Consider the following 25,031-nt stretch of genomic DNA (forward strand, 5'->3'; position numbering starts at 1 on the left):
TGGCTTACTCTTGATATTACATCATTGTATACTGTGATAGTACATGAGCACGGGTTGGCAGCTGTCAGCTTTTATTTACAACACTCTGATCTTTCACCTGCACAGAGCACATTTATTTTAAACGCAATTATTATGCAACATAATAATCAAGCTAATCAAATAAAGAGTATTGTTAAGAAACATTGGGGAGTTTTAGCTGCAGACCCATTCTTTCATTCAATTTATGAAGAAGGGCCGAAGTTCGTCTTCAGAAAGGCTAAGACCATTGCCAATCATGTTTCAACAAGTATGTTCTCCACAATAAAAATTCCTTTAAGAAATCTACCAAAAGGAAGTTATACTTGTTCTAAATGTAAAATATGTAAATATATGGATAACAAATCTGAAATTTTTTCATTCCAGACGGGTAAAAAATACCATATTAATTCTTTCATTAATTGTGACACCATGTTTGTGGTGTTTTTGTTAAGATGTGGTTGTGGTAAACAATACATAGGAAGAACTATTAGATGTTTAAAAGTCTGTATACTTGAACATTTACGGTTGATCATCAAAAAAGATACTAACCACCTAGTGTCCCAGCATTTCACTAATTGCAGTTTGGGCAATGTGGACAATTTCTCATTTTTAGGCATAGAGCATGTACCGAGTCCAATTAGAGGAGGCAATAGATTAAATATCCTAAATAAAAGACGTATCCCACATGGTCTGAATTCAGACTGGGATATAGGGCCCCTTCTTTTTGATAAACGAGTTTATGTCCATGCTTATCCACATGGTCTCAGTTATTGTTATTTCCTATAGCAAAATACAGGATGTGTAAATATTCACCATTTTTTAACATTGATCACATTTAATACTGATTATATATGAATACTTATTGTTTATGCATTAATGATTAATATATTTATGTCCAATATGCATTGTCATTGGCGTTTCAGTCTTAAATCATTCCTTTTTATGTATTGGGTTCTAAGAAAATAATTTTTTATGTTTGATAAAATTGTTATTATTTTTTTATATATGATGTATTTACTTTAATATTTTTGGCACATTAATATGATAATATTTTCAAACCCTTTCAAATACATTACCTCACGTTAGTAGGGTATATTTATACCCAATATCTAAGGATAACATCTACACTTGGTTTAATTGCGTTTAGTTTTTTGTTGTGTATTTTATTTCATTTTCATTTGTTTTTATTATTGTGTATGTTCTTAGTATAACTATTCTGGAGTGTTATGGTTTATGTATTAATAAAGTTGTTGTTGTCAGTTTAGTTATATGATCTTAGCGCATTGGCATGACGCGCCTTGCGTCATCTGACGCGTTGATGTGGGCGTCGCATGGGGCAATGACGTTGGGCGCCCAGTGTCTTTTGACACACTTTGGAGGGTGGAGTTTGGCATTGGGGGCGTCGCAGTCACTGTTACATGCAGCGATCATTGCTGCAAGTGGTGGAAATGACATGCTTCTGCCCGGCGCCTCGCGCCACTCGGCGCAATGATGTCACGCGTCGGTTTACGCTATTGGAAATGGTGGCGATTGACGTCTACTATGTTCTGAGCATCATAGTCTCTGCTACAGGCAGTGATTACTGCTACTATGGCAATAGGGACGCGTTCACGCCCCACTCCTGGCGCTGACTGGCGTGATGACGTCACACACCGCGCATCAGGTGACGCATTAAGCAATGGCGACGTTTGGCGCCGATTTCGCCTCGATCATGTATAAATGGCACTCCAGAAGGTAAGTTTGTATTCACCTTGATAAAGGGCTTTTTATAGTCTAAAACGCATTGGTGTTTTGTTTGTATTTTTTGATCCATTAAATAAGCTTTAATTTTTATTGTGGGATCGCACTCTTGTTGTTATTTACTGACTTTCCAGCACTGGATGTAGTGCTCTGTTTTTTCGTCCTTCTGATCATGTGAAACAATTGGTTAGTTGTAATCATTATTCACCTATAATTATATTCCTGGCATGGCTGTATATATATCTTGATAAAGCACTACAGCGTGAAACGCGTTGGTGGGGGCGGCACCTTCGTTCTTTTTGTCCTATGACCAATAAATAATATATTTTTTTATGGAATACGCACTTTCTGCTTCATTTACCTGTCATTGGTTTCCGTGAGTAGTGTTCTGTTACTCCTTCCATTTTTTGTTTTCTATTCAAATGAAAGAGTCTAATCTCCCGACATTACTATCTTTGTTCTACAGATCTACACAATGGCTCAAAGGAAACTATGTGAACTACTTTATCTTGGTCAATACAGAATTATCACAAACTGCACAAGTAATTGTGGTACTTTTTGTAGCATTTGAAGGTTAGGGGTTTGCAATTAGTAACTTTCATATAGAGGCTTTCTTTTGGGTCTGTAAAAGATTTTTTTAAATGTTTGAAATATGCATTAATATGTTTGTCTGTGATATATACACTTAGTGCTTAAATCCTGCGTCTGCTATTGACACCACAAACGGCAAATTGTTTTCACTTTATATGAGGTAAAGCTTCAGTCCTGGCTTCACTTAAAAAAATTAATGTGTGTGTGTATAGATATATACAGGCATACCCCACATTAACGTACGCAATGGGACCGGAGCATGTATGTAAAGCAAAAATGTACTTAAAGTGAAGCACTACCTTCTTCCACTTATTGATGCATGTACTGTACTGCAATCGTCCTATATGTGCATAACTGATGTAAATAACGCATTTGTAACAGGCTCTATAGTCTCCCCGCTTGCGCACAGCTTCGGTACAGGTAGGGAGCCAGTATTGCTGTTCAGGACGTGCTGACAGGCGCATGCGTGAGCTGCCGTTTTCCTATTGGGCGATGTGTACTTACTCGCGAGTGTACTTAAAGTGAGTGTCCTTAAAGCGGGGTATGCCTGTATATATATATATATATATATATATATATATATATATATATATATATATATATATACTTAGTTAAGTTATGGTGGGTAAAAAAAGTGACAAAAACCCTACACAGCAAAGCATATAGCAAATGGAAATATTCCTGTATGCTCATTTGCATGTCCATATATATATATCTATACACACACACACACACACACACACACACACACACACACACACACACACACACACACACACACACACACACACACCATGAGTAGACATTTTTCATTTTATATACATATTGCAAATAAATTATGTAGAATTCCAAAACCTTTCTGTATATTCCCATTATAAAATTGTCTGTTTTAGTCTCACTGAAAATCATACAGTACCTGGTTACCTCTTGTGTAATCTTCATCTGATTTGGTGTTTAAGAGCGTCAATATTACTTTGTGGTCTATTTTTCTCTGGTTTTTGGTATTTTTATGAAAATCCTAAAATAAAAATAATAAAAGAGTTTACCTGATGTACGAAAAAAAAACATTTGAATACAAATATGGCAAAGAGTAAAACACATACAGTATGTGTGGCATTCACATTCACATGTCTCAGACAGGTCCACCTGCATCTCTCTGTAGCCACACAGCGTACAAGGCTTCAACTGCAGCCAAGGATTCTGGGTAATGACATGCAAATAAGCACTGACAGGGTGTCACTTTTGGCTTGTTTCCCATATAAGATTAGGTCTGCCTTATTACACAACAGGAGGATTCCTGTCACTTTTTTTACTTGCCATAACTTACACTGAATACAAATACTGTTATTGGCACATACGGTTGTTTTTTTTTTATGTAGACCGTATTTGTCACATTCCTCAGTGATTGAGAATTGTATGTTCTTCGCTGCTTTCTGAGGGCAGCCATCGTAGGTATCTGGTGCAATTTCTGACACTGGACTTATGATCTGAATTTAGATTACTAGTACAATGGAATTTAAGATTTCCGGTGTCATATATGAGAACACAATGGCTGCGTCTAAGTTCCAGAGAAGATATTACAGGTATCTCAATTCGATATGCACGGTATCATACTGCAACGTGAAGCACAGTTTAAACACCATTTTGTTTCCTCATAACCTTGGTCAGTCAATATCTCGGAAACACGGGGTAAAAAAAATAAAACAACGAACAAGAAAAACTGCTTTGTTAAGTAGTCTAAGGATGCCCATAATCTACCTTTCTTTGTAATATGCAGCATAGCAAGTAATATAATTATTTTAGCATGTCAAATTTGTGCTCTGAAAATGACAAAATACGTTGTCTTCAATAAATGAGTATAACATAGCTTTTGCTGTAGGTTGCTTTCTTAAAAATAACAATTGCATACCCAGAGATGTGCTACGGACGGCAGATACTGCAGATGGCCTGTGTATCTGTGTGTTGGGAGAGGGGGGGGGGGTTGAGAAGTTACATTCTTTTTTCAGACTACAAAAAGGGCAACACAGTTACAGCTCCTGCATTCAGTACATACAGCAATGATGGAGTATCCTTTAAATATAGCAAACTATACCGATCTTCTTGGTATGAAGCATAACCAATGATTTAGGTAACACTTGCAGGTTTCATGGCTAGCATACTTAAATGAACTGCCTTCTTGTTTTAACAGTGTCATCCAAGATAAATTCTGTGGCATCATTAATGTTTGTGTGGAAGGTCTTCACGACGTCATGACTGAAGATCCAGAAACAAGTTCATATAAAGAGTAAGTGGTGATGTTTTTTTACCTTTGACGAGTGATCTTTACTTTGGCGACCTTTGCTTATGCTTTTATGCTTTTTTCTTTAAAGGGTAGAAGGCATGGTCGTTGGACACTGACAAACTGCATGTTGAAGAGTTATGCATTGTACTTTTGTAATTTTAAATCCATAAACCTATACATAACCAATAACTGTGTTAACAGCGAAAACTATATTGTGCGTTTGGCAAAACATTTTTATATACCTGCCAATCCTTATACGTGCACATAGAATTGCCACCTAAAGCATTGCAAAGCAATGAACACCTGCAGCGAAGGGATCGCGTGGGCTATGGCAGCAAATATGTGATTGGATTCTATGTGATAAAAGGTTTAGGTGTAAACTACTGCTGCTCAAGGTCAACACAAGATTACCTAGATGAACTTCGCCAAAGCATTATAAGCCTGCAGCCACGTCAAGTCGTAACCAGATTTTGCAGGTACCTACACAGAATATATGTAATTATTGTTCCATGGACAGTCTCTCACAAATATTAGGCCAATCCTTTTCCTTGCTGCATTCTCCATAAGGGCATTTTAATATAGTATCACTGAAACGTCATAGGGGTAGGTTTATGGGCTCATCTGCTTTTCATAGCAGTTACAGAGCCCCTAAAATTTTTCCAATGAGTGCAGGTACGATACACCCCAGTGTCAGTCTGCACATCACCCTCCAATGAATAGTAGGTGAATGTATAAGGCTGACAGAAAGCAATATGTGTAAGTGTTATTATATTCACACCAGGGAATTTGTGCACCCACAGTTTACCTCTACAGTAAGGTACAGTAACTATGATACTGATTTTGGACAGCTTTTAATTGCACTACTCACAAAAACATATGCTTTATTTAACCCCTTCAGGGATTTCTCACATTTTTCACTAGTTCATGGGACAATAATACACAAGTATATATTTATTTTAGCCTAATTGGTAGGAGTGCAGGAATCGTTCTTTTTGTTTTTCTATATGTAAGGCCTATCTTTTTACCAGTAGCAAACTTCTATAGGGTGGAGCGCGGTAATGTACAGTCTCACACAAATATTAGGACATAAGTGAAGCCTGCTTGCTATTTTTTAACTATATATATATATATATATATATATATATATATATATATATATATATATATATATATATATATCATTTATGCACCACTGAGCACCTGGAAACTAGCTACACCCCTAGCTTCATTTTTTCCTTGTTAAAAAAAAAATCAATGCACGTACCGCTACACACATCAAAATCGTTTTTATACATTGCTGTTTCAAGACACATTCATTTGTTATGTTTCTGTGCTTCACTATTAAAACAAAAAAAATAGTTTTTAGCTACTGTATGTTTTATATATAGGCTCCATAGCCTCCTAATCAAACATTTGACTCACAATAACCCATTACACACTGTGACCAAGCTGCCTTCGGTGTCACATTTTGAGAGTAGGTTGTGGGTAGGTTGGCACTATCTGTTGCAGGTATGGGACATTCAAACCACGTGCTAAACTGAGCTTTATTTACAAACAGGATACTAGCATTTTCACCTCATAAACAAAAAAAAGCCTGGCTTTCATCAGCGCACTAACTACTATCCCAGATCACTGGCAAATAGATCCTTGCTATCTCCACTAGGGCTGGCCACCCCAGGACTCTAACGCACACACGTAAAACATTAAAGCAGCAAAACGTGAAAAATCCTAAATGTGGTTTCTTTTAAATCAATCAGTTCTGTAGTTTTAAATAATACTGTCTGCATTTTTTTAAACTCCTAATGCCAGTTATCATGTTTTTTTTTTGTACTGATCATCCTTTGGTTGCGATAGCAACCATTTAGGTCATATGCACTTCCTCTTTTGAAACATTCTCTGACACATCTTTTTGAGCTCTGTCCTTTGGCACCAAAGTATCACAATCTGTTGCTGTGCTCCAAACGGGAGACTCTCTATTACTCTGAAAGCTGTAAAAATAATGTGTTACACTTGGTAATATAGTGTTACACTTGGTTATATAATGTTACATACAGTATCAGCTGCAGCATTTCATAGAATGCAGCACAAAGTTAGAAGGCAGCCATTTCGTTAGGCACACAATCAGAATTTGTACAGTTTTATAAAAGGAGCACCAAACAATTGCCAGCTTAGGGAAGAATGTAGAATTATACATTGCCACATGCTTTACATATAAAAATAAGAAAAAGAAAGAGGGGGGGAGGGAAGTAGTATTGCTGCTTTAAAATTAGCTCATTTTAATGTATGACCATATTTACCAAGTGGTGGTAGCCACACCTCTATCCACGGATCGCATCTTCTAGACCTCCTAACTTAAGTATATGCTCTGGAGCAGGGGTGCGCTAACTGGCGGGCGTAAGATTTTTATGGGGGGGGGGGATATATGTAGGTGTGTGATGCTACTGTAACACTCAACATTTAATACACGGTCATAGGTCACAAGGTAATATAATAAGGGCTATGGTTTGTTTAAAGTACAATACAATATGCAATGTACTGTAGTTCTTACAGAGCACTTCCTTAAAGCTGGCCATCTGGAAGGGTTCTAATAAACCTGGTGTGGCTAGAAGATGCCATCCAGTTACCGTATGTTAATGCATTCCCACAAAATCTGGTGTGATTCTCAAAACACTGCTTAGTACCTACAGTGGTACAGATTATTCCGCACCACATTTTAGCACCTTGCCATACTGGGATTTCCAACACCGTTCAGACGGCTGCTTACTAAAGCATATTTAAGTCCATAAATATCCATTTACTGTACACTAAAGCTACCAAATCTTCTGGTTTGATCTGGGCAGTACTGCACTATCCATGACTTGGTTATAAATAGCTAATAATGGGTGGGAAACCTAGCAAGGTGAGGGGTTTCCAAGATGATGAATACTGTATAAAGAAACCCTCCATATGTTTAACAATGGTTTAGGCCCATGGTACCTAATGCTCCTGAACTGATCTTGCGCTGGCTATCATTCAGCCATGGGGTGCACTTTCCACCCGTCTCAAGCCTGTGCACAAGCATGGCTTTGAGTAACCACTATTCTCATTGCAGATATCGGTCTCCACTGGTGCTTAACCCAATAAAACCTACAGGAGAAACAAGAACCTCATTTTGATCCTTACATCCTCATATTTATTTTTCTTTAAACACTTTCATTAAAATATATATATATATATATATTTGTTTGTCATTTGCAATTAGAATTTCTTCATAAAAATACTCTTACAATTTTCATTCCATGATCTCCATGTTTTCAAGACAACATTCTCTGAAGCAGTAATATACAATGGCTGCCAGATTAATATTCACAAAAACATGTACAGTATTGTACTGTCCTACCAAGAAGTGCTTATAATCTGTATAATGTTTTCTCTAAGGAGCTGGCTTTCAAATTCAAACCAGGTTCTCACACTTCAGAGCCACCTTCTCTCTTTCTGACAAAAGATTAATGATGCCTCTGTGGTCTCGAAAGATCAGTACAAGATGGTCGCTTTGCTACTGAAAGTTAATGTACAAAACGTTTAGTCCTGTTTTTAATTCGTCATGATATTGTTTTGTTTCACAGCTTCACAGTGCAACTACGAGTAGAGGGGGTCTAAAAAGATTAAACAGTTATTCTTAAATGGATGTATTGCTGGCTCTGTATTTCCTTAATATAAGCATTAATTTATAGGCTGCGTGTTCATTTGCACGTCCATGTATTGTATGTTGTATATCTTTGTTTTAAACACTGTGTGATGTTTGAGAGGCTGGAACATTCTTGAGGAATGTTTATTAGATGTGTGGGTGTAATCAAAGATGTTTGTGAACCATGTTTTTAAGGTAATCCAACTTTCCGGATCCATTCTTGTACACCTTGCCAAGGAAGGTCAAACATTTAAATGGACATTAAAATAGACTTACCCTTTATTAGGCTGTATTACTGTAGATGGAAGAGATGTACTCTATGCTCTTTTGGCTTCTGTCGTATTCTCTGTTGATGGAAGTACCACATTAATGCATTTTATAGGAATAAGCATTCTTAGAAAATATCGGTGTGCCCTTTGTGCAAAGTCGTATGTTTAAACGACAAGCAAAAATTTTCAGAATACTCACTGCTCATACCCATAAGACAGGCAGCAACATCCAGTACTGTGATTTTATTAGTCATATAAGAAATAGTGCTTTGAATTTACACACTAATCACTTACACATTTTATGTGTTTATTAATCTGCGTTTCTTGGCTTTTAAAATACCTATCACTTTGTTATGACGTATTGTAAACAAATGAGTTTCAAAAGCTCTAAATGTAATATTTCAAACGATGCAAAGTCAAAATAAAAGAATAACCTGACATTGTATCTGGCTTATATAAAAAATAACAATGAAAGCCAACAATTTGGTTCTCCTAAAAATTGCTTTGATGTCACTCTAGTTCTCATTTCACTGTTAAATAATTTATTTCACAGCACATTCCACTAGTGATGTACCAGGTATCCGGTAATTACCCGGTAAACGGCATATCTGGGTGTATTTTACCTTCCTGGAAATTACCCTGAACCAGCCCAGGGCTCTGGAACCCGGTGCCGGGTACTTCAGCAGAAGAGGAGGACAGCAGCTGGCAGTGGAAGGAGAGAAGGACGTCATCCTGCAGAGGATGACCGTGAGCGGTGGAGGGAGAGAAGGACAGCAGCTGGCGCCGGAGGGAGAGGAGGATGACAGCCTGTGGAGGACATCAGTGACGGTGGAGGGAGAGGAGGACGTCGGCCTGCAGAGGACAGCAGGCAGCGGCGGAGGGAGAGAAGGACGGCAGCTGGTAGTGGTGGGAGAAGAGGACCATGTGAGTGGAGCAGGAGTGACACAGCTGGGGAGGAGCGTGCTGTAGCAGTGGCAGACACCGAAAGTCAGAGAAGACTTCTGGGTCAGCCTGCTGTGGCGTGCTCCTCCCCGGCCGTCCTTCTGTGCCGCTCCTGCTCTGCTCACATTTTCCTCCTCTCCTGCCACCACCGGCTGCCGTCCTTCTCTCACTCCGCCACTGGCTGCTGTCCTCTGCAGGCTGATGTCCTCCTGCTCTCTCCTCCACCGACTACTGTCTTCTGCAAGCTGCCGTCCTTCTCTCCCTCCTCCACCGGCTGACATCCTTCTCTCCCTCCTCCACCGGCTGTTGTCCTCTGCAGGTTGATGTCCTCCTGCTCTCTCTCCTCCACCGACTGCTGTCCTCTGCAAGCTGCCGTCCTTCTCTCCCTCCTCCACCGGCTGTTGTCCTCTGCAGGCTGCCGTCCTCTCCCTTCGCTGCCGGCTGTTGTCCTCTCCAGGCTGCCGTCCTCTCCCTCCACCGCCCGCGGTCATCCTCTGCCAGCTGACGTCCTCCTTCTCTGCCGCCGGCTGCTGTCATCCTCCTCTTCCTCCACCCACCAAACATACACGGCTGGGTACCCAAATACCCGGCCGGGTAATTTTTATTTTGGCGTTTTTAAGGACCCGGTACATCACTACATTCCAGTTTTATTGTCAGATTATTTTTGCTAGCATCGAATGCAGCTACGATTGACACAGTCCTTATCTCTTTTTGCTATAAATATTTGCATATGATTGAAAACTTTACATAGCGAACATAATAGACAAACATTTCGTTTTATTTGTTTTCTGTTATAATTCTCATAGAAACGAATATATATTTTATGTATCTCAGTGCTTACTGTACATCATTAAACACGTTTTTTTTTTTTTAAATGTAAGGAGTATTTTGCAAATATTTACACCCCCTGCTTTTTATTACACACAAGTGCAATTTTGCGTAGATTGTTACTATTTTTCAGCTTTTTACTTATTTTGAATCGGAAATAGCCTCGTACTGTAGCAATATCAGCACTTTGCTGTAGGATGCCGGAAATTGGTACTTAAGAATTAATACTATTCTTAACTGCAAACGATAGAAAACTGAATCTATTAAAGGAAAGGAAATAGGAATACATGATTATGAAGTGCTACATGGAGAAGAAAAACAAATGTATACAAAAGCAGTGACAATTTTCCAAATAGAATTGGCTTTTTTTGCGGGGAGAATAATTGTCACTTTCTACAACATCTTCTATCAAGTTCTTTAAATATTATGGCAGATATTAGTAAAGCATTGTTATTAAGCACATTGTACATAAACAATGATGTCACACCCTCTAAATATATAAGCATGACTTGATTACTTGGTAAATAAATCAGTCAATTGTAAAAATGTATAAAAAATATATCCATTCTGCTCTACATAAATATTGTTTGTTTGGTACCTTTAAAAACTGCTGGTCCTACATTTTACATCCCTAGTTTTTGGCATCTTATTTTTAATTGTAAAGCCTTAAAATGCTGGACTGAAGAGATGGATTTAACCAGCCATCAGTAATTGCCACAGAAGGCAGAAAATAAAAACATACATAATCTGTGGATTAAAAAAAAGAATACAACCTTTGTCCTTATAGAGCACGGCTGACATCCTTACATGAGTTGTGATAAATGCATGTGTGAAGGAATGTTGCTTTCTCATACTGTTGCAAGTTTAATTGATAAGTGGTTAACACAGTATTTAACATATATTTTTGACCATATGTGGGTTGTAGTTAATGATCTATTTGTAAATCATACGTTTAATCCAGGGGTGGACAAAAATCTAAACGAGTCAGCCAGAATGTTTAGGAGTGTACATTTTGTTAGATGTGGGAGGGTTGGTTGGCTACCCCTCTATCCTCTCCTCTCCTCCCCCTTGTCAGCGACTGTGTCACTACGTGTGTCGGCGTGTATCCGTGACACTCATGCAGACACACGCTCTCATACAGATACACACACGCTCTCATACCGACACACACACGCTCTCATACCGACACACACACGCTCTCATACCGACACACACACGCTCTCATACAGACACACACGCCGTCATACCGACACACACACACGCTCTCATACCGACACACACGCTCTCATACAGGCACACGCACAAACGCTCCCAAACAGGCACACACGCACAAACGCTCCCAAACAGGCACACACGCACAGGCTCTCATACAAACACTCTCATATGCAGATACTCTCTCTCATGCAGACACACTCTCGCTCATGCAGACACTCTCTTGCTCATCCATTGAGAGCAGAGTGGGCTCCAACTAGCTCTGCCCCCTCTGACTAGCTCCGCCACCAGACCACCATTTAGCCCCATTCCCAATTCTCACTCGACCAATGCCTCATGCCCTCCGATCCTTCTGCACTTCTATCTCACCCCCCTCCTTCACTGAGCTGCGCAGCGATGACTTGACCTGTCAATCAAGGCAGCCATCACTGCACACAGAACAGACGCCAGGGGGGACATTTTAGGTGACCAGGCACACAGGATCTTTCCATCCCAGGTCTAATGAATATAGACCACCAATGAATATATGTGCATGCCTTTCACAGGTTCCCCAAGTCTGCTTCTTTCACCTCATTATCGTATATTAAGCCGCGGTAAAGATGCAGGCGAGGATTCTGGCTAGTGACAGGCATGACATTGTGGGTGTCACTTTCAGCTCCCTATGCATTTTCAGTGGGCTGTATATAGCTTTTGCGTTCACAGCTAAATCTGGAGCAAGGAAGTACAGAAAGCGTAAACCCACTCAGATTATGGTAATGGGTACAAACCAAACACAATTCGATTATGGTGGGTAACAAGTGACAAATCCTTCAATGTACAAAATACAGCAAGTCTTACCTACAGTAGATCCCCCAAATATGCGCATTGGCTTCCTTCCAAGAGTTACTGTAACTGTAAAAGCTATAACATGCACCAGGCAAAAACTCCAGCAAATCTATGTAAAAATAGATGAAAAGCTACAAGTGGCATACCCAGTTTACTCATTTGCATATTACTACCCAGAATTCTTGTCTGCAACTTAACCGTTGTATGATATCTGACAGTTTGGTGATACACTCTCTATCATTGTTACAACATCTGACAAAATCAGTCATTCAGTCACAACACGTTTTTAAAGCAGCAATACTATCTAAAATATTTTGACAGCATTCAAAAAAGGGAGAGGGGGGGGGGGGAGATTCTCCATAGCTATATCTTGCTATCGTTAGCTCATGGGAACACCGAGTTCCTGAGATACTTATCGGTTTAGTTAACAGTGTTTGCTGACGGGATTTAAATGGCAGCCTAATAGGAAGCTGGAAACAATGGTGGTGTAGCTTCCTATTTCCCCGCAAGACCTGCAAGATGGCCATTTTGTTTCTGGTGGAGCGAGCAGAGACACTTGTAACCGGTACCGGTAAGTATCTTGAGAACTAGGGGTGCCCAGAGCTAAACATCGCAGGTTTCAGCTCCAGGGGACTCCGTTCCAATGCTTAAAAAAATATACACCTGCAGCTGGGGGTAAATAAGTTAACAAAGGTTTGAATATAAAGTAGTTACGTTTAAATGCTTAAGAGATGGTCTTAGATCAGTTTAAAATGACTCCATAGTCTGTAAAGCTTTACTTTAGAGGGGAATAGCACTGAATTATCTTATCGCTGCTTGTGCTCCTGGCGTGGGTTTCAGGCTTTTAAGACAGTAGCTGCTTTTTAGTTTACTTAGTTGCAGTTCTGTTGTTGTTGTACAGATATAGAATGACTTATTGTTTCTGGCACCGGGACGAGCTGCGTGAGCTGCATGTGGATTCTGGCTGTGGGAGGGTCCAATCTTTTGAGTTATAGTTTGATGAGAACATTATTCTTCCGTCAGCTATTAATAAAATATGTGTAAAATTGTTTTATTAAAAAAAAAACACTTTTAAAAATTGTAATTTTATGAGCAACGTGCTTAAAGATTTGATAAAACGATGTTGTCTTCTTATGAGCTGTTGAACAACTGAAATTAACTTAAACTGTATTTGTATGATCTAGATGCTCTCTAATTTCTTAAATTGTACATCCATCAGCAAATAATGTGCAGACATGCAGGCTTAGAATTGATTGACATACTGTAGTGTAGTTATAACTTCTTTATTTGAAACATCACAGTATCCCAGAAGTGGCCAACTCCAGTCCTCACGGGCCACCAACAGGTCAGGTTTTTAGGATATCCCTGCTTCAGCACAAGTTATACAGAATGACTGAGCCACTGATTGAGCCACCTGAAGCAGGGATAGCCTTAAAACCTGACCTGTTGGTGGCCATTGAGGACTGCAGTTGGCCCCTCCTGCAGTATCCTATTTGTCTGAAGTGCAGTATTCTACACTGCACTGAATAATAAACACTGTTATAATTCATGTCTTATTTGTAAATATGTTTGTAATATTTTATTTTTTAGCTGCATGTTAATATCACATTTTGAAGAGCCCAAAGTGACTGAAGAGGAGGAACCTCCAACTGAGCAGGACAAGCGGAAGAAGATGGTAAGTTGACAATGAAAAATGTTAAGGCAACACCACGGCCCATATTTATTATGCAGTTTCTTACCTTAAAACAATCTGTGGTGCTGGAAGATACCTTACAGACCATTTAAATAAATGGCTGCAGTATCTTCTAGTATCAGAAGGTGTCTTAAGGCAGAAAACTGCTTACTATATAGGAGTCTACAGTATATCTTTATTCCACATCCCAACTCTGACCCTGAAAATACCTCCATAATGAAGTTTTTGCCTGCCATCACTTATTCTGTATCAGTCTATTATATTTAGGGTATATTATCTTTCAGAATTGTATCACTGATAACAATCACATTTTCAAAAAGGTTCTTGGGTCAAAATGTTGGAATCACTTATCGAGTCCATTTCTCTCACTGCATCACAAGAGGAGAGATTATAATATCATAAAATATTACATTAAAAAAATAGCTTGGGTTAATTGTACAGTACAATCAGATGCCCAGGAGAAGCCATTGCTCCACTGACAATATACATTTGAGTATATATCCCTGTCATGTCACATATTTTTGCCTCTCTTATACAGTATAAGTCACTTGAACTACTAAATGGCAATAACGTTTATATATGAGTCTAATATTTGCAGGAATGTATTGTCAGTTATGCTATACTGCATTGTTGGCTGTTGTATGGGGGTTCAAGAAGCAAAACATGTGAAATATTGTTTTCATTTTATTTTTTAATCGGTTCTGTATTTAAAGATAAAACTTGATGCATTTATTGGGGTTATTATTCAACTTTTAATGCCATTTTTAATGAGTTTTAAAGCATCCTTTGATTTCTATAGCAGGTTTTAGCCCACCTCCCAACCAGAGCAATATCTTTGCAACACTTTCCTGTTTGGGATCATTTGTTGCCTACAGTATGTCCCCATCATTAGGAGCTGCAAACTGTAACACTTCATAATGTTACACTGACTGTAGCAGCCATTATGTTAGGCACACAACCAGGATTTTTACAGATTTATAACAGGAGCACCAAATGATTGGCAGCTTAGGTAAGAATGTAGAATTATACATTGTCACATGTTTTCCATATACAAATAAGGCAACACAAAGGGGGGAATGTACAGTAGTATTCCTGTTTTCAAATGTTTTTACTCTTTGATTGCTATGGTTAGCCGCGGCTATACATTGGGAAAGGAATAAGTGGACATGAAGGGGCACAGAGAGGGAGGTTCTGTAAAAGAGTATTGAGTAGACAGCAGACACTGTTGAGCTGGTGAATTTATTGCTATACTGTCTACCTCATTGATGAACATCCTCAATCTGTATGGAGTTGTCTCTGATTAACCAGGCTGCCTCGATACAGAGGCATCTTCTCACTCATTTGTGCCTGTTTTGAAGTCTGACTGCATTACATGTGCATGGTCACTCTCACCCCCATTCCCCAATAGACACGTATATAATTTGTTGCATAATTGGTGAATTATATTTTTCTTGTTTTAGGTGTACTTTAGGTAATTTGCTAATATTTAAATGTTGGTTCTTGATGATTGTTTAAAACTTTCATTGATAACTTTGTTTCCATCTTTTTGGGAAGAAGCCAGGCTCTTAAAGTGGCAGGTTACAAAAACTGTGTGGGTTTTGTTTAAGCAATTTACCATTGTAATTGGCTTCCAGAGAAGGATTCAATCACCCTTAAAGCAACAGTTTTACTTATTTGTATCTTGTGAAGAACGTATGTTTTGCATTTCTCCTGGTCCACTGAATGCAAGCATATCGGTTACATATTTGTATCTGTTTGATTATTGATGGCTTTGCAAGGAAAGAACAAAGCAAAAACAGTTTACATGCAGCTTTGAAAACTGTGAGTCTTATGGCTTTACGACATTAGATAAAGCGTTTGTTTACCATCATATTTATCAAATATTTAAAAAAAAAATATCGTTACACTTACTTTATAAAGGTGTCAGCTCCATTTAACGTACTAAATATTGGTTAGTTCCTTTTTTTCACACTTGTGCTCGGAGGGACCTTTAAGCAGTTAATAATGTAGTCACTTTGGCATGATGGTTTTTCGGTGTCTGTTAATAGTTTCTTTAACCTGTGTACTTATTTTTCAGTGTTCGGGGATACGAGCACTCACGCGACTGTAGTTCTGCCACGGGTGCACATCAGATCAAGTAGCCCGCAGGGGAACTTTTATGAAGCTGGAAAGAGAAAAATATCCAGAGGTCTTGTTTAAAAATACAGTTTTTATTTGATCCTGCTCAAATAAAAACTTTTCTTTTTTTAACAAGTGGCTGGATATTTTTCTCTTTCTAGTTAATTTTTCATAGTCATCCTCTTGAGTCAAATATTTGCATATGTAGCCCATCTACCCTCCTCCACCCCCCTCCGGAGAGAGATTCTAGCTGCTACCTGGTGCATGATGGTGCAGTGCATACCTGTTAGGTGAAACAGAAGGCCTGAGAACTCCGCAATGGTATAGGGAGGCATCAGGACAGGCTCTCAGTGATGGTTCTTCGGTCAGCGCAGCGCCTCTAGCCAGTGAGGATCCTGGTGCAAACCAGGATGGTCCGCACTGGCAACTTATGTAGTGTTCCGTTCAAGTAGCTACACAAGATGTATTCAACTGGATCTTTATTTGTAGTATCATACAGATATGGCAGGCTTATTCCCTGAAGTAGTACCCCAAAGGCTTGAGGCCCTGCAGGTCCCTTCTCGGCTCCTTTACCCGCTGATGGGATAAAGGGTAAGTCCTTCCACTCCACAGGGAGAGGGAAGAGAGAGCTCCTGACTTCTGGGAGTGTCAGCTTTTGTGCCCCCAGGGGAGTGGCTTGTAACCCTGCCCCATAACAGGGCAGGTTCGATACTGACAGGCATCACATCAGATCATGGCATGTGACCCAGCCAGTATCCTCCCCAGGGATGACAACTGGTTGTTGTTAAGCCCACACCTGGATACAGCAATAGTGTATCCAGGCTGCAACAACAAGCTAGGCCTCTATGAGAGAGCTTATTCCCCACATTGCCTGTGTCTAACAGGACCTATACTATTAGGTCCAAAGAAAAAATGATAGCCAGGGATTAGGCTACACATATAATAATCCAAAAATTATTTACTTGTGAATCCAGCTATATTCAAACCACTGCGCTTTTATGCAGAAGATTAAGCTTACTAATCATTAGTTCTGACTTCATCCCCTCCATGTTAATTAAAACATTTTCCAAGAAAAACATTTCTGTTTTAAAAGTATGAAACTGCTGTGAGACTCTTAAAGTACCCAGCAATTGTGTCGTTTTCTGTCTCTCTTCACAGTACGCGTTTCTAAATCCATAGGGTGTTTGTGTAGGCAGACATGAAAGCTGTTGGCAAACCATTTAATTAGGACAAACTAAATTAATAGTTTTAATGAGTTGGAAGTTTAGCATTAGAAAAGCACTAGTGACTAAGGACGATGTTACTTGCAAGTTATTGCTGTAAGCTGTTTTTCAAAGCTTTTGAGGCCATAAACAAGTTTAATTAAATCACCTGACTACTGGTTTCTCTATATTTATATTAAAACTAGAGCTAGTAAAATAAAATAACAAAAATAACTTGTCCTGCAACAGTTTTTTCTTAAACAAGGCTGTGAATCAACATGACCACGTACTTAAAAAGTGTTGGTAATAATTGTCAGTATACTGTATATTATAATCTAAATATATGTACAGGACCTGTAGATAACAATTGTTAGGATGTGCCCCTGAGGCGTAACTAGGTGTTTTCGCACTCGGGGCAAGTTTCTCCAACTGCATAAAACACACATCACACTGACGGACAGCATACTTACACACACAGCACACACAATAACTCCTCCCCCTGACATCATGGAGAGAGGAGGGGTAGCCAGAGTCCTGCAGGTCTCTGCCTCACTCCCGCCCCAAGTCTCTGCTGCCTCTTTCTGCCCCCAGACAGTAGCGCCTGTTCTCTGCTCCCGCTCCAGCCTTTCACGTCTGCTCTCTGCTCCCTCCCCCAGCCTCTGCCACCTGCCCTCTGCTCCCACCCCCAGATACCGCCACCTGCTCTCTGCTCCCAGCCTCTGCCGCCTGCTCTCTGCTCCCAGCCTCTGCCGCCTGCTCTCTGCTCCCAGCCTCTGCCGCCTGCTCTCTGCTCCCAGCCTCTGCTCAAAGCCTCTGCCGCCTGCTCTCTGCTCCCAGCATCTACCCTGCTCTTTGCTCCTAGCTTCTGCCGCCTGCTCTCTGCTCCCACACCAGCCTCTTCCACCTGCTCTGTGCTCCCGCCACCAGCCTCTACCGACTGCTCTATTTCTCCACGCCCCCTCTCTGGTCGTACTCGGACTTCTCACTAACCAGCGCTGCGCTAACCCCACTGTTAGTCAACACTGAAGCCACTCCCTCTCCCCCACCTTCCCCTCCAACTGACCGGCGTTAATAAAGCAGGATCGTATGCTGCAGGTTAATCAATGCAACACCGCAATAAAGGCACCAGGGGGGATTTCTGCACCCCACATCAGGCACTAAAGATGACAGAGAGACCACTTACAAAGAGAAATCAAAGAACTGCGGTATGAGAGCTGGCTTGTGCCCCCATACAATTGTAAAACAAAAATATGAAATGATGCTATTGGCAATTGTTACTGATGATGATGGTGGTGGACCCCAGTCCACAACAAAACTAAAGGGAAGTGTATTAGCCAAGCATTTTGAATGATCTTAATGTGGGAACGAAGTTACGTGCACACACTCTGAAAGGCTTTTTGACCGTGGGTTGGTATAGTGGATTAGACAATTGGTTCATGCGTTTGTGTACTTCAGAAGGCCCATCTTCCCAATGTCATGCTGCCCCCAAAGCCTCATCATCATCATCACCACTATTGTTGGTTAGTTTACCAGTGCCAAGTACATTGTCATGATGACCATCACCACCAAAACCCTCTGAGTCACCAGATTGACTGCCAGAAATTTAGCCATTCCTCATTCTCACAACTATGCCACTGCTTGTACCCAATATCACAGTTTAAACTTTGGAGTGTAGCCTTATGACAACGGGTCATGTGTAGAGGTACTCAGATGACTCCCTGTTTTCCCCTGCCTCATCGTGGCATTGCACAAAAAACAGTTGACTGCACCCTCATCCTCTATGTTAAAACATTTCAACACTCTTGATCTTTGAGTACATAATGAAACTGTGATATCGGCTGCCCTGACTTAAACTAGGACGTGCTGCTGGACTTGATAAGTGAGGGAATGATGGTGGCCTGAGTGGCAATCTAGAAGCTGTGGTGCTCCTCCCCCTTCTTGTACTATCTCTGCTTCATCCGCCACCACCAGCATATATTCTTATACAGTATTCATCACCATCACAAATGACATGACGTTGGCTGCTGTTTTCTAAAAGTGAGTGCTTTTTCTGAGGCTTACAGTAAGAGTGTTGATGGTGGGCTTGTAGATTTTTTTTTCTTTTCTTTGTAACACAGACTATATAGGCATTTCAATTCTGCTTTTCGGTATATTGCTAAGAAGACGAGCACCAGTGCTTATTGATTGTGGAGGTCATGGCTGCCTGCTTCTCAGTGATTCATCATCATTATCACCTTCTTCACTGCTGCTACCACCAGCACTACTAACGGTTAAAATAACACCAAGGATCACATCATCACTTCCTTCCCACCATCATATGTGCTTCCCTCCCCTTCTTAGCATCACACACACTCTATGAACACCACACTCCGCAGCAGAGCTAGTTAAGCATTCATCCCTGCATGTTTTGCAGAAGAATGTGTCTGTGACTCTGATCGTTCCCTCACAAGCACACCCAGAGGTTGAGGCCTGGCCAGATTAGTAAAAAAATACACCTCCTCCTCTCTGACTTTGTGGTCAGGAAACTATATCATAAATAAGGAAGAATGATCATTAAACAGTCTAAAAAATACGTAGGCACTAAATAAATGTTCAAAAGGTATATTGAATCCAATGCAACATTGCAGGGGAGATCCTAGAGACCCAAATTATCACAATAGTATACATACATGTATATAGAAAAAAATTAATAAATATAATATCAAATATAATTCCAAAATGCAATATAAAGGTTAAAAAAATAACGTTACCGAAGATGAAGAAATAAAATACAGGCTGACACCCTGGTGGATGAGACTTGAAGTTTTGGGCCAAAAACTGCCCTTTATCACGAGTCTAAAGTGGTGGGAGATAGTGCAGTGTTTGTTAATTAGAGGTGACCACCATCTGCAATCACAACAGACTTATTTTCCCACATGAGCTCCAACCTGTGCCGGCACCAACTAGTTTTACCTCTTAACCACAAGTCTATACTATGGACACTCTGGAACAAATGTTTTACAATATTACTGTATTTGCATTAATGTGTTTTCTTATTATGTCACGGAAGACCAGACCATAACACTGGGATCAAGACACCAGACAGGACAACACAGTTCAATAAAGAGTATTTATTCCAACCAGAGCCAGCAAGCAAAACACAGATCAGAGCTGTACTTAGTAAAACAGGGGCATACGGGGGGAATTCTAGCTGACAAGATGTTGAGTGTCACATTAAAGGTTTACCCAGGGTTTGCTTCCACTGTCCGTCACGGTAGGGACCATCCAGACCTCTCTGGTGCAATTCGCGGCTGAGCACTTTAAAATCTCCCGCTTAAAAGTCAAGCAACCAAATGTTCCGCTTTTTAGGCGGATGGCCACCCGGCCCGATCTCCGCACCCGGCCACTCTCTTCTTTGTTCCCTGCACCTCTCCTACCCCTCCAGTCCTAGCAATAGCCAGATCTCCGAATATGCGGGCAGCACGAAGGGTTTCTCAGCCCTGCATGTATTGAGATCTTGGCTATGCTTTATTGTTGGCACAAACACATTTTTACATGTCTGTACAGATTATACACTCAGGTATAAAGAATCACAGTTACAGGGTAAGCAAGGGGCAACCACGCATAGTGAAATGGGGGTAGCTCTGGGGTCTGGTGGCCATATAAGCCCCAGGAAAGATATTCTGGTAGCCACAGGATGCGGTAGTACAGAGCACAGCGAATGACAGGAGTCCACAGGACAGCAGTGTTGAAGATTAAAAAGTTTTCTTTATTAGCACATCATGGTGCAGACAGGTATGGGTGCAAGATCTCCTCCTCTTACGTGTAAGAGGAGGAAATCTTGCACCCATACCTGTCTGAACCTGTCTGCACCTGTCTGCACCATGATGTGCTAATAAAGAAAACTTTTTAATCTTCATCACTGCTGTCCTGTGGACTCCTGTCGTTCGCTGTGCTCTGTACTACCGCATCCTGTGGCTACCAGAATATCTACTTTACCCAGCAGAAGCACGCATATTCAGAAGGAAAACGGGCATGGTTCACGTGAGTCTTTAGCATTATTGCATTACTGGGAGGTACTATACAGGTGACTTTAGGCGGTCTGAGACTGTGTCCTTATTGGGAGTGATGTGGTAGGGTTTATATATCTCTGCTTACAACACTCACCAGGGCTATATATATACAGTCTCTTTTATACGCCCACCTGCATACCCCAGCACTCACTTGTGTATATAACCTACCGTTGATTAACGCTCTTCAATCAAGATTGTTTATATATTGCCATCAAACCTGGTCATTTGTAGCACTATACAGGCATACCCCGGTTTAAGGGCACTCACTTTAAGTACACTCACGAGTAAGTACATATCGCCCAATAGTCAAACGCCAGCTCACGCATGCGCCTGTCAGCACGTTCTGAACAGCAAAGTTGAACTCCCTACCTGCACCGAAGCTGTGCGCAAGCAGGGAGACTATAGGGCTTTTTACAAATGCGTTATTTACATCAGTTATGCACGTATATGATGATTGCCGTACAGTACATGTATCGATAAGTGGGGAAAAGGTAGTGTTTCACTTTAAGTACATTTTCACTTTACATACATGCTCCGGTCCCATTGCGTATGTTAATGTGGGGTATGCCTGTACTAGAACATTGTTCTTTTACCCTAAAGCCCCAGGAAAGGATGAGCAGGGGGCGGGCTTAACCTTTATTATGCTGGTCCCTGGACTCCTATCGGTCACAGACTATATATGTAACAGGTACCTGCACATGTGTATTACTGCATATGACTAAATGCAAATAAAGTGTTATTTTTGATGAGTGATGCCCCTTTGTGTTGTCTGTAACCTAGCGCTAAACTCTCTAACTAAAGGAACGCCCCTCTGAGTGTAAGACGCAATATGTGTTACCGCACAAAAACCAAGGGAGGTTAACTCAGGCCCCTCTCACTCTTCACCACATATATCACAAGCGCACGGGACGAGGGGTTACATGTATATCAAATGATGTGAGTAGCGCTTAAGGTAAAAGCGTTACATAGTAAACACCAATTTCTCTAGCCTAATACTCATGTTTCATAAAGTTTTTTTTTCCCCCCTTGTTTCATTGGCCGAGCTGGACAATGCAACTTTTATTCTCCTGAGTCTTATGATCAAGACCGTGCTTCATAGTTTGCGTTATGTCACATAATTAAAGATGAGCAATTTATTCTGCTACGATCTTGCGTTAACTGCCATAGGTTTGAATGTCAGTTACCCCAGGATTGGGGTACAATCTGCCTCTAAATTAGCAGGAAAGGAGAAACATGAGTTTTAACTCGAGCTTTTGCTGAGTAATACATTGCGTGCCATTTTGTTGCTCTCTTACATATTGGCAGTGAATTAGATTTAGTTGTCATTAAATATTTAGCCTGTGATTAAATTTCATTAAAGGAAGCCATATTGCGAGGGAGAAACAGGTTTACAGAAGTGCTTTAACTTCCCTGCTGCTGTAATTCGCTAATTAAAGAAGAATATAAATAAATCACAAGCTATTCATGGCCATTATAAAAGATTTTAACTTCCATTTCTAGTTAATAATGGTCATTATGAATCCCTGATTGGCATATTGGGTTTTGAAGTTAAATGAAAGGTTTGCAGAAATAATATTATAACTGTTTATGCGATAGCTGCATTTCTTTTCCTACCGTTTCACGTGTATTTTGCTTTTTCTAATAGTTGAGCACCAGCAGAGCAGTACAAGCAAAAGATCAAAATGTATGTTGTGCTTATGGGGGACCTGCAGTAAAATGTTAAGAACTGTAGCCTGCAAGAAAAACAATATAATTTCTACATTTAGATTTATTAGGTCAGTTTAGGAAGCCTGAAGTTGTGATAAAAAATGAAGTCCATTTAAAATTCATTTGAATGTTCAGTAAGATTGATGTTGCTAAGTAATGCAATTTGTACATTGTCATTGATAGTCATTTACATAATCATAATTTGCATTGTTGATTTGGTTTTATATTTTAGAATGTATCTTGTTAACCAAGGTGTTTCTATAAAATCAGAAATAAACGGATATATTGTAAGATTTTGTCCTGTTTCATGGGGAAATTATTGCTTGAGTTGTGCCATATTCTCATCACTTTTTATGAGCTGCTGACATTTCATAGTACACAGAGAGTGAGGCATGCGTTACATAGATATAATGAGAAATTTGTGTTCTGCATTAGTCTTCCTCATACTCTATACAATTTAAATTCACTACCGTCTCATTTAAAATGTCTGCAATTGGGCTTGTGTAAAGCAGGTCCTTTTTTGTGTACTTGGCGAGAAACATACTTGAAAATAAGATATAAATCTCAGCTCTTTCTTCATCTAAAATAAAGAGACAGAGGATTGTTTAATACAGCTCAACCCCGTTATAACGCGATCCGTTACAACAGGAATCTGCTTATAACGCGATGCAAGGGTGGCTCCCAATTTTCGTATTTGTGAATACTTTACAACACGATTATTGGTACAGTATATTAAATACTTTATAGTACAATGCATACAATTGTATATTATTTCTACCGCGATCCGCTTATAACGCAATGCGATTCTTTGGACCCCAAGCATAGCGTTATAAGGGGGTTGAGCTGTGGTAGTTTGTGCTGTATACTTTATTTTAAAAAATATATTTTCTGTCCTTGTTCAGATTTGCTTGTGAAATCCAATATAATATTTGACCCGTACGTGGTAAATTTGTATACAGCAATGTTCACATTTTATTATTTAAAAATGAACTTACATTTTTTTTTTTGGTTTTGTAACTTACTTTTTATTTGAGTTTTTAGAAAAACAAAGGAGAGGGGATACAGAAATAGAAAGCGGGAGGGAGTACCACATTTTTAACACTGGTATAAAATATAACGATGCTAAATGTCCACATCACCACACATTACTTAAAATAACCAACTCTCTAAGAGGAAATACAACCCTCAATCCACATTGATTCAGAGATTCACATATTCCATATACCAGGGCTCCCAAACTTTATGAAATGTTCTTGTGTTATATCTAACACAGGCCGTTAATCTTTCCATAGATTGCAGCTCATTTACTCTCAAAATAATCTCTCTCCTGGAGGGAGGTTGGGACTTTTTCCAGGCTGCACATCTCACCGCGGACAGAATGTGTAATAATTTAGATATGTTTTGATTTAGATTATCTAGAGGCTTTCACAGAACCATTATAAGCTGGTATCGAGGGATTCTTATCCCAATTGTTTCTCGTATCAGATTCTGCACTAATCCCCAAAATGTCTGTATTTTTGAGCAAAACCACCAGATATGGGGCATATCCCCGACATCCCTGCAACCTCTCCAGCAAAGATTTGTGGCCCCTGGGTAGATCTGACTCAACCTCTGGGGAGTCCAATACCATCTAAAAATAACTTTGTAGATATTCTCTTTAGATATTGTACATAATGATGTATTCATTGCATTGACCCAAGTATCTTGCCAATCTTCCCATGAAATCTCTGCCTGAAAATCGTGGACCCATTGATCAATATAACGTGCAAGGAGCGTTAAATTCCCGCGAAATAAGAACTTGATACAATGTTGAGATGAGACACCACTAATAGTTACTTTTTCTACATAATGCTTCAAATACAGAACAATCTGGGAAAGAACACCCC

General features: G+C 40.0%; 1 protein-coding gene across 2 annotated transcripts in view; it reads left to right on the top strand.

The window, feature by feature from the left end:
• IPO11 (importin 11) overlaps window positions 1-25,031 on the top strand; it is a 500,359-nt gene that overhangs the window by 383,946 nt on the left and 91,382 nt on the right. For both annotated transcript variants that reach the window (XM_075589848.1, XM_075589838.1), the window contains 2 exons: window positions 4,538-4,633; window positions 13,964-14,048. In XM_075589848.1, the coding sequence (XP_075445963.1) occupies window positions 4,538-4,633; window positions 13,964-14,048 (181 nt within the window). The remainder of the gene's footprint in view (window positions 1-4,537; window positions 4,634-13,963; window positions 14,049-25,031) is intronic.

Source organism: Ascaphus truei, chromosome 1 (genome assembly GCF_040206685.1).
Source record: "Ascaphus truei isolate aAscTru1 chromosome 1, aAscTru1.hap1, whole genome shotgun sequence".
Classification (NCBI taxonomy): Eukaryota; Metazoa; Chordata; class Amphibia; order Anura; family Ascaphidae; genus Ascaphus; species Ascaphus truei.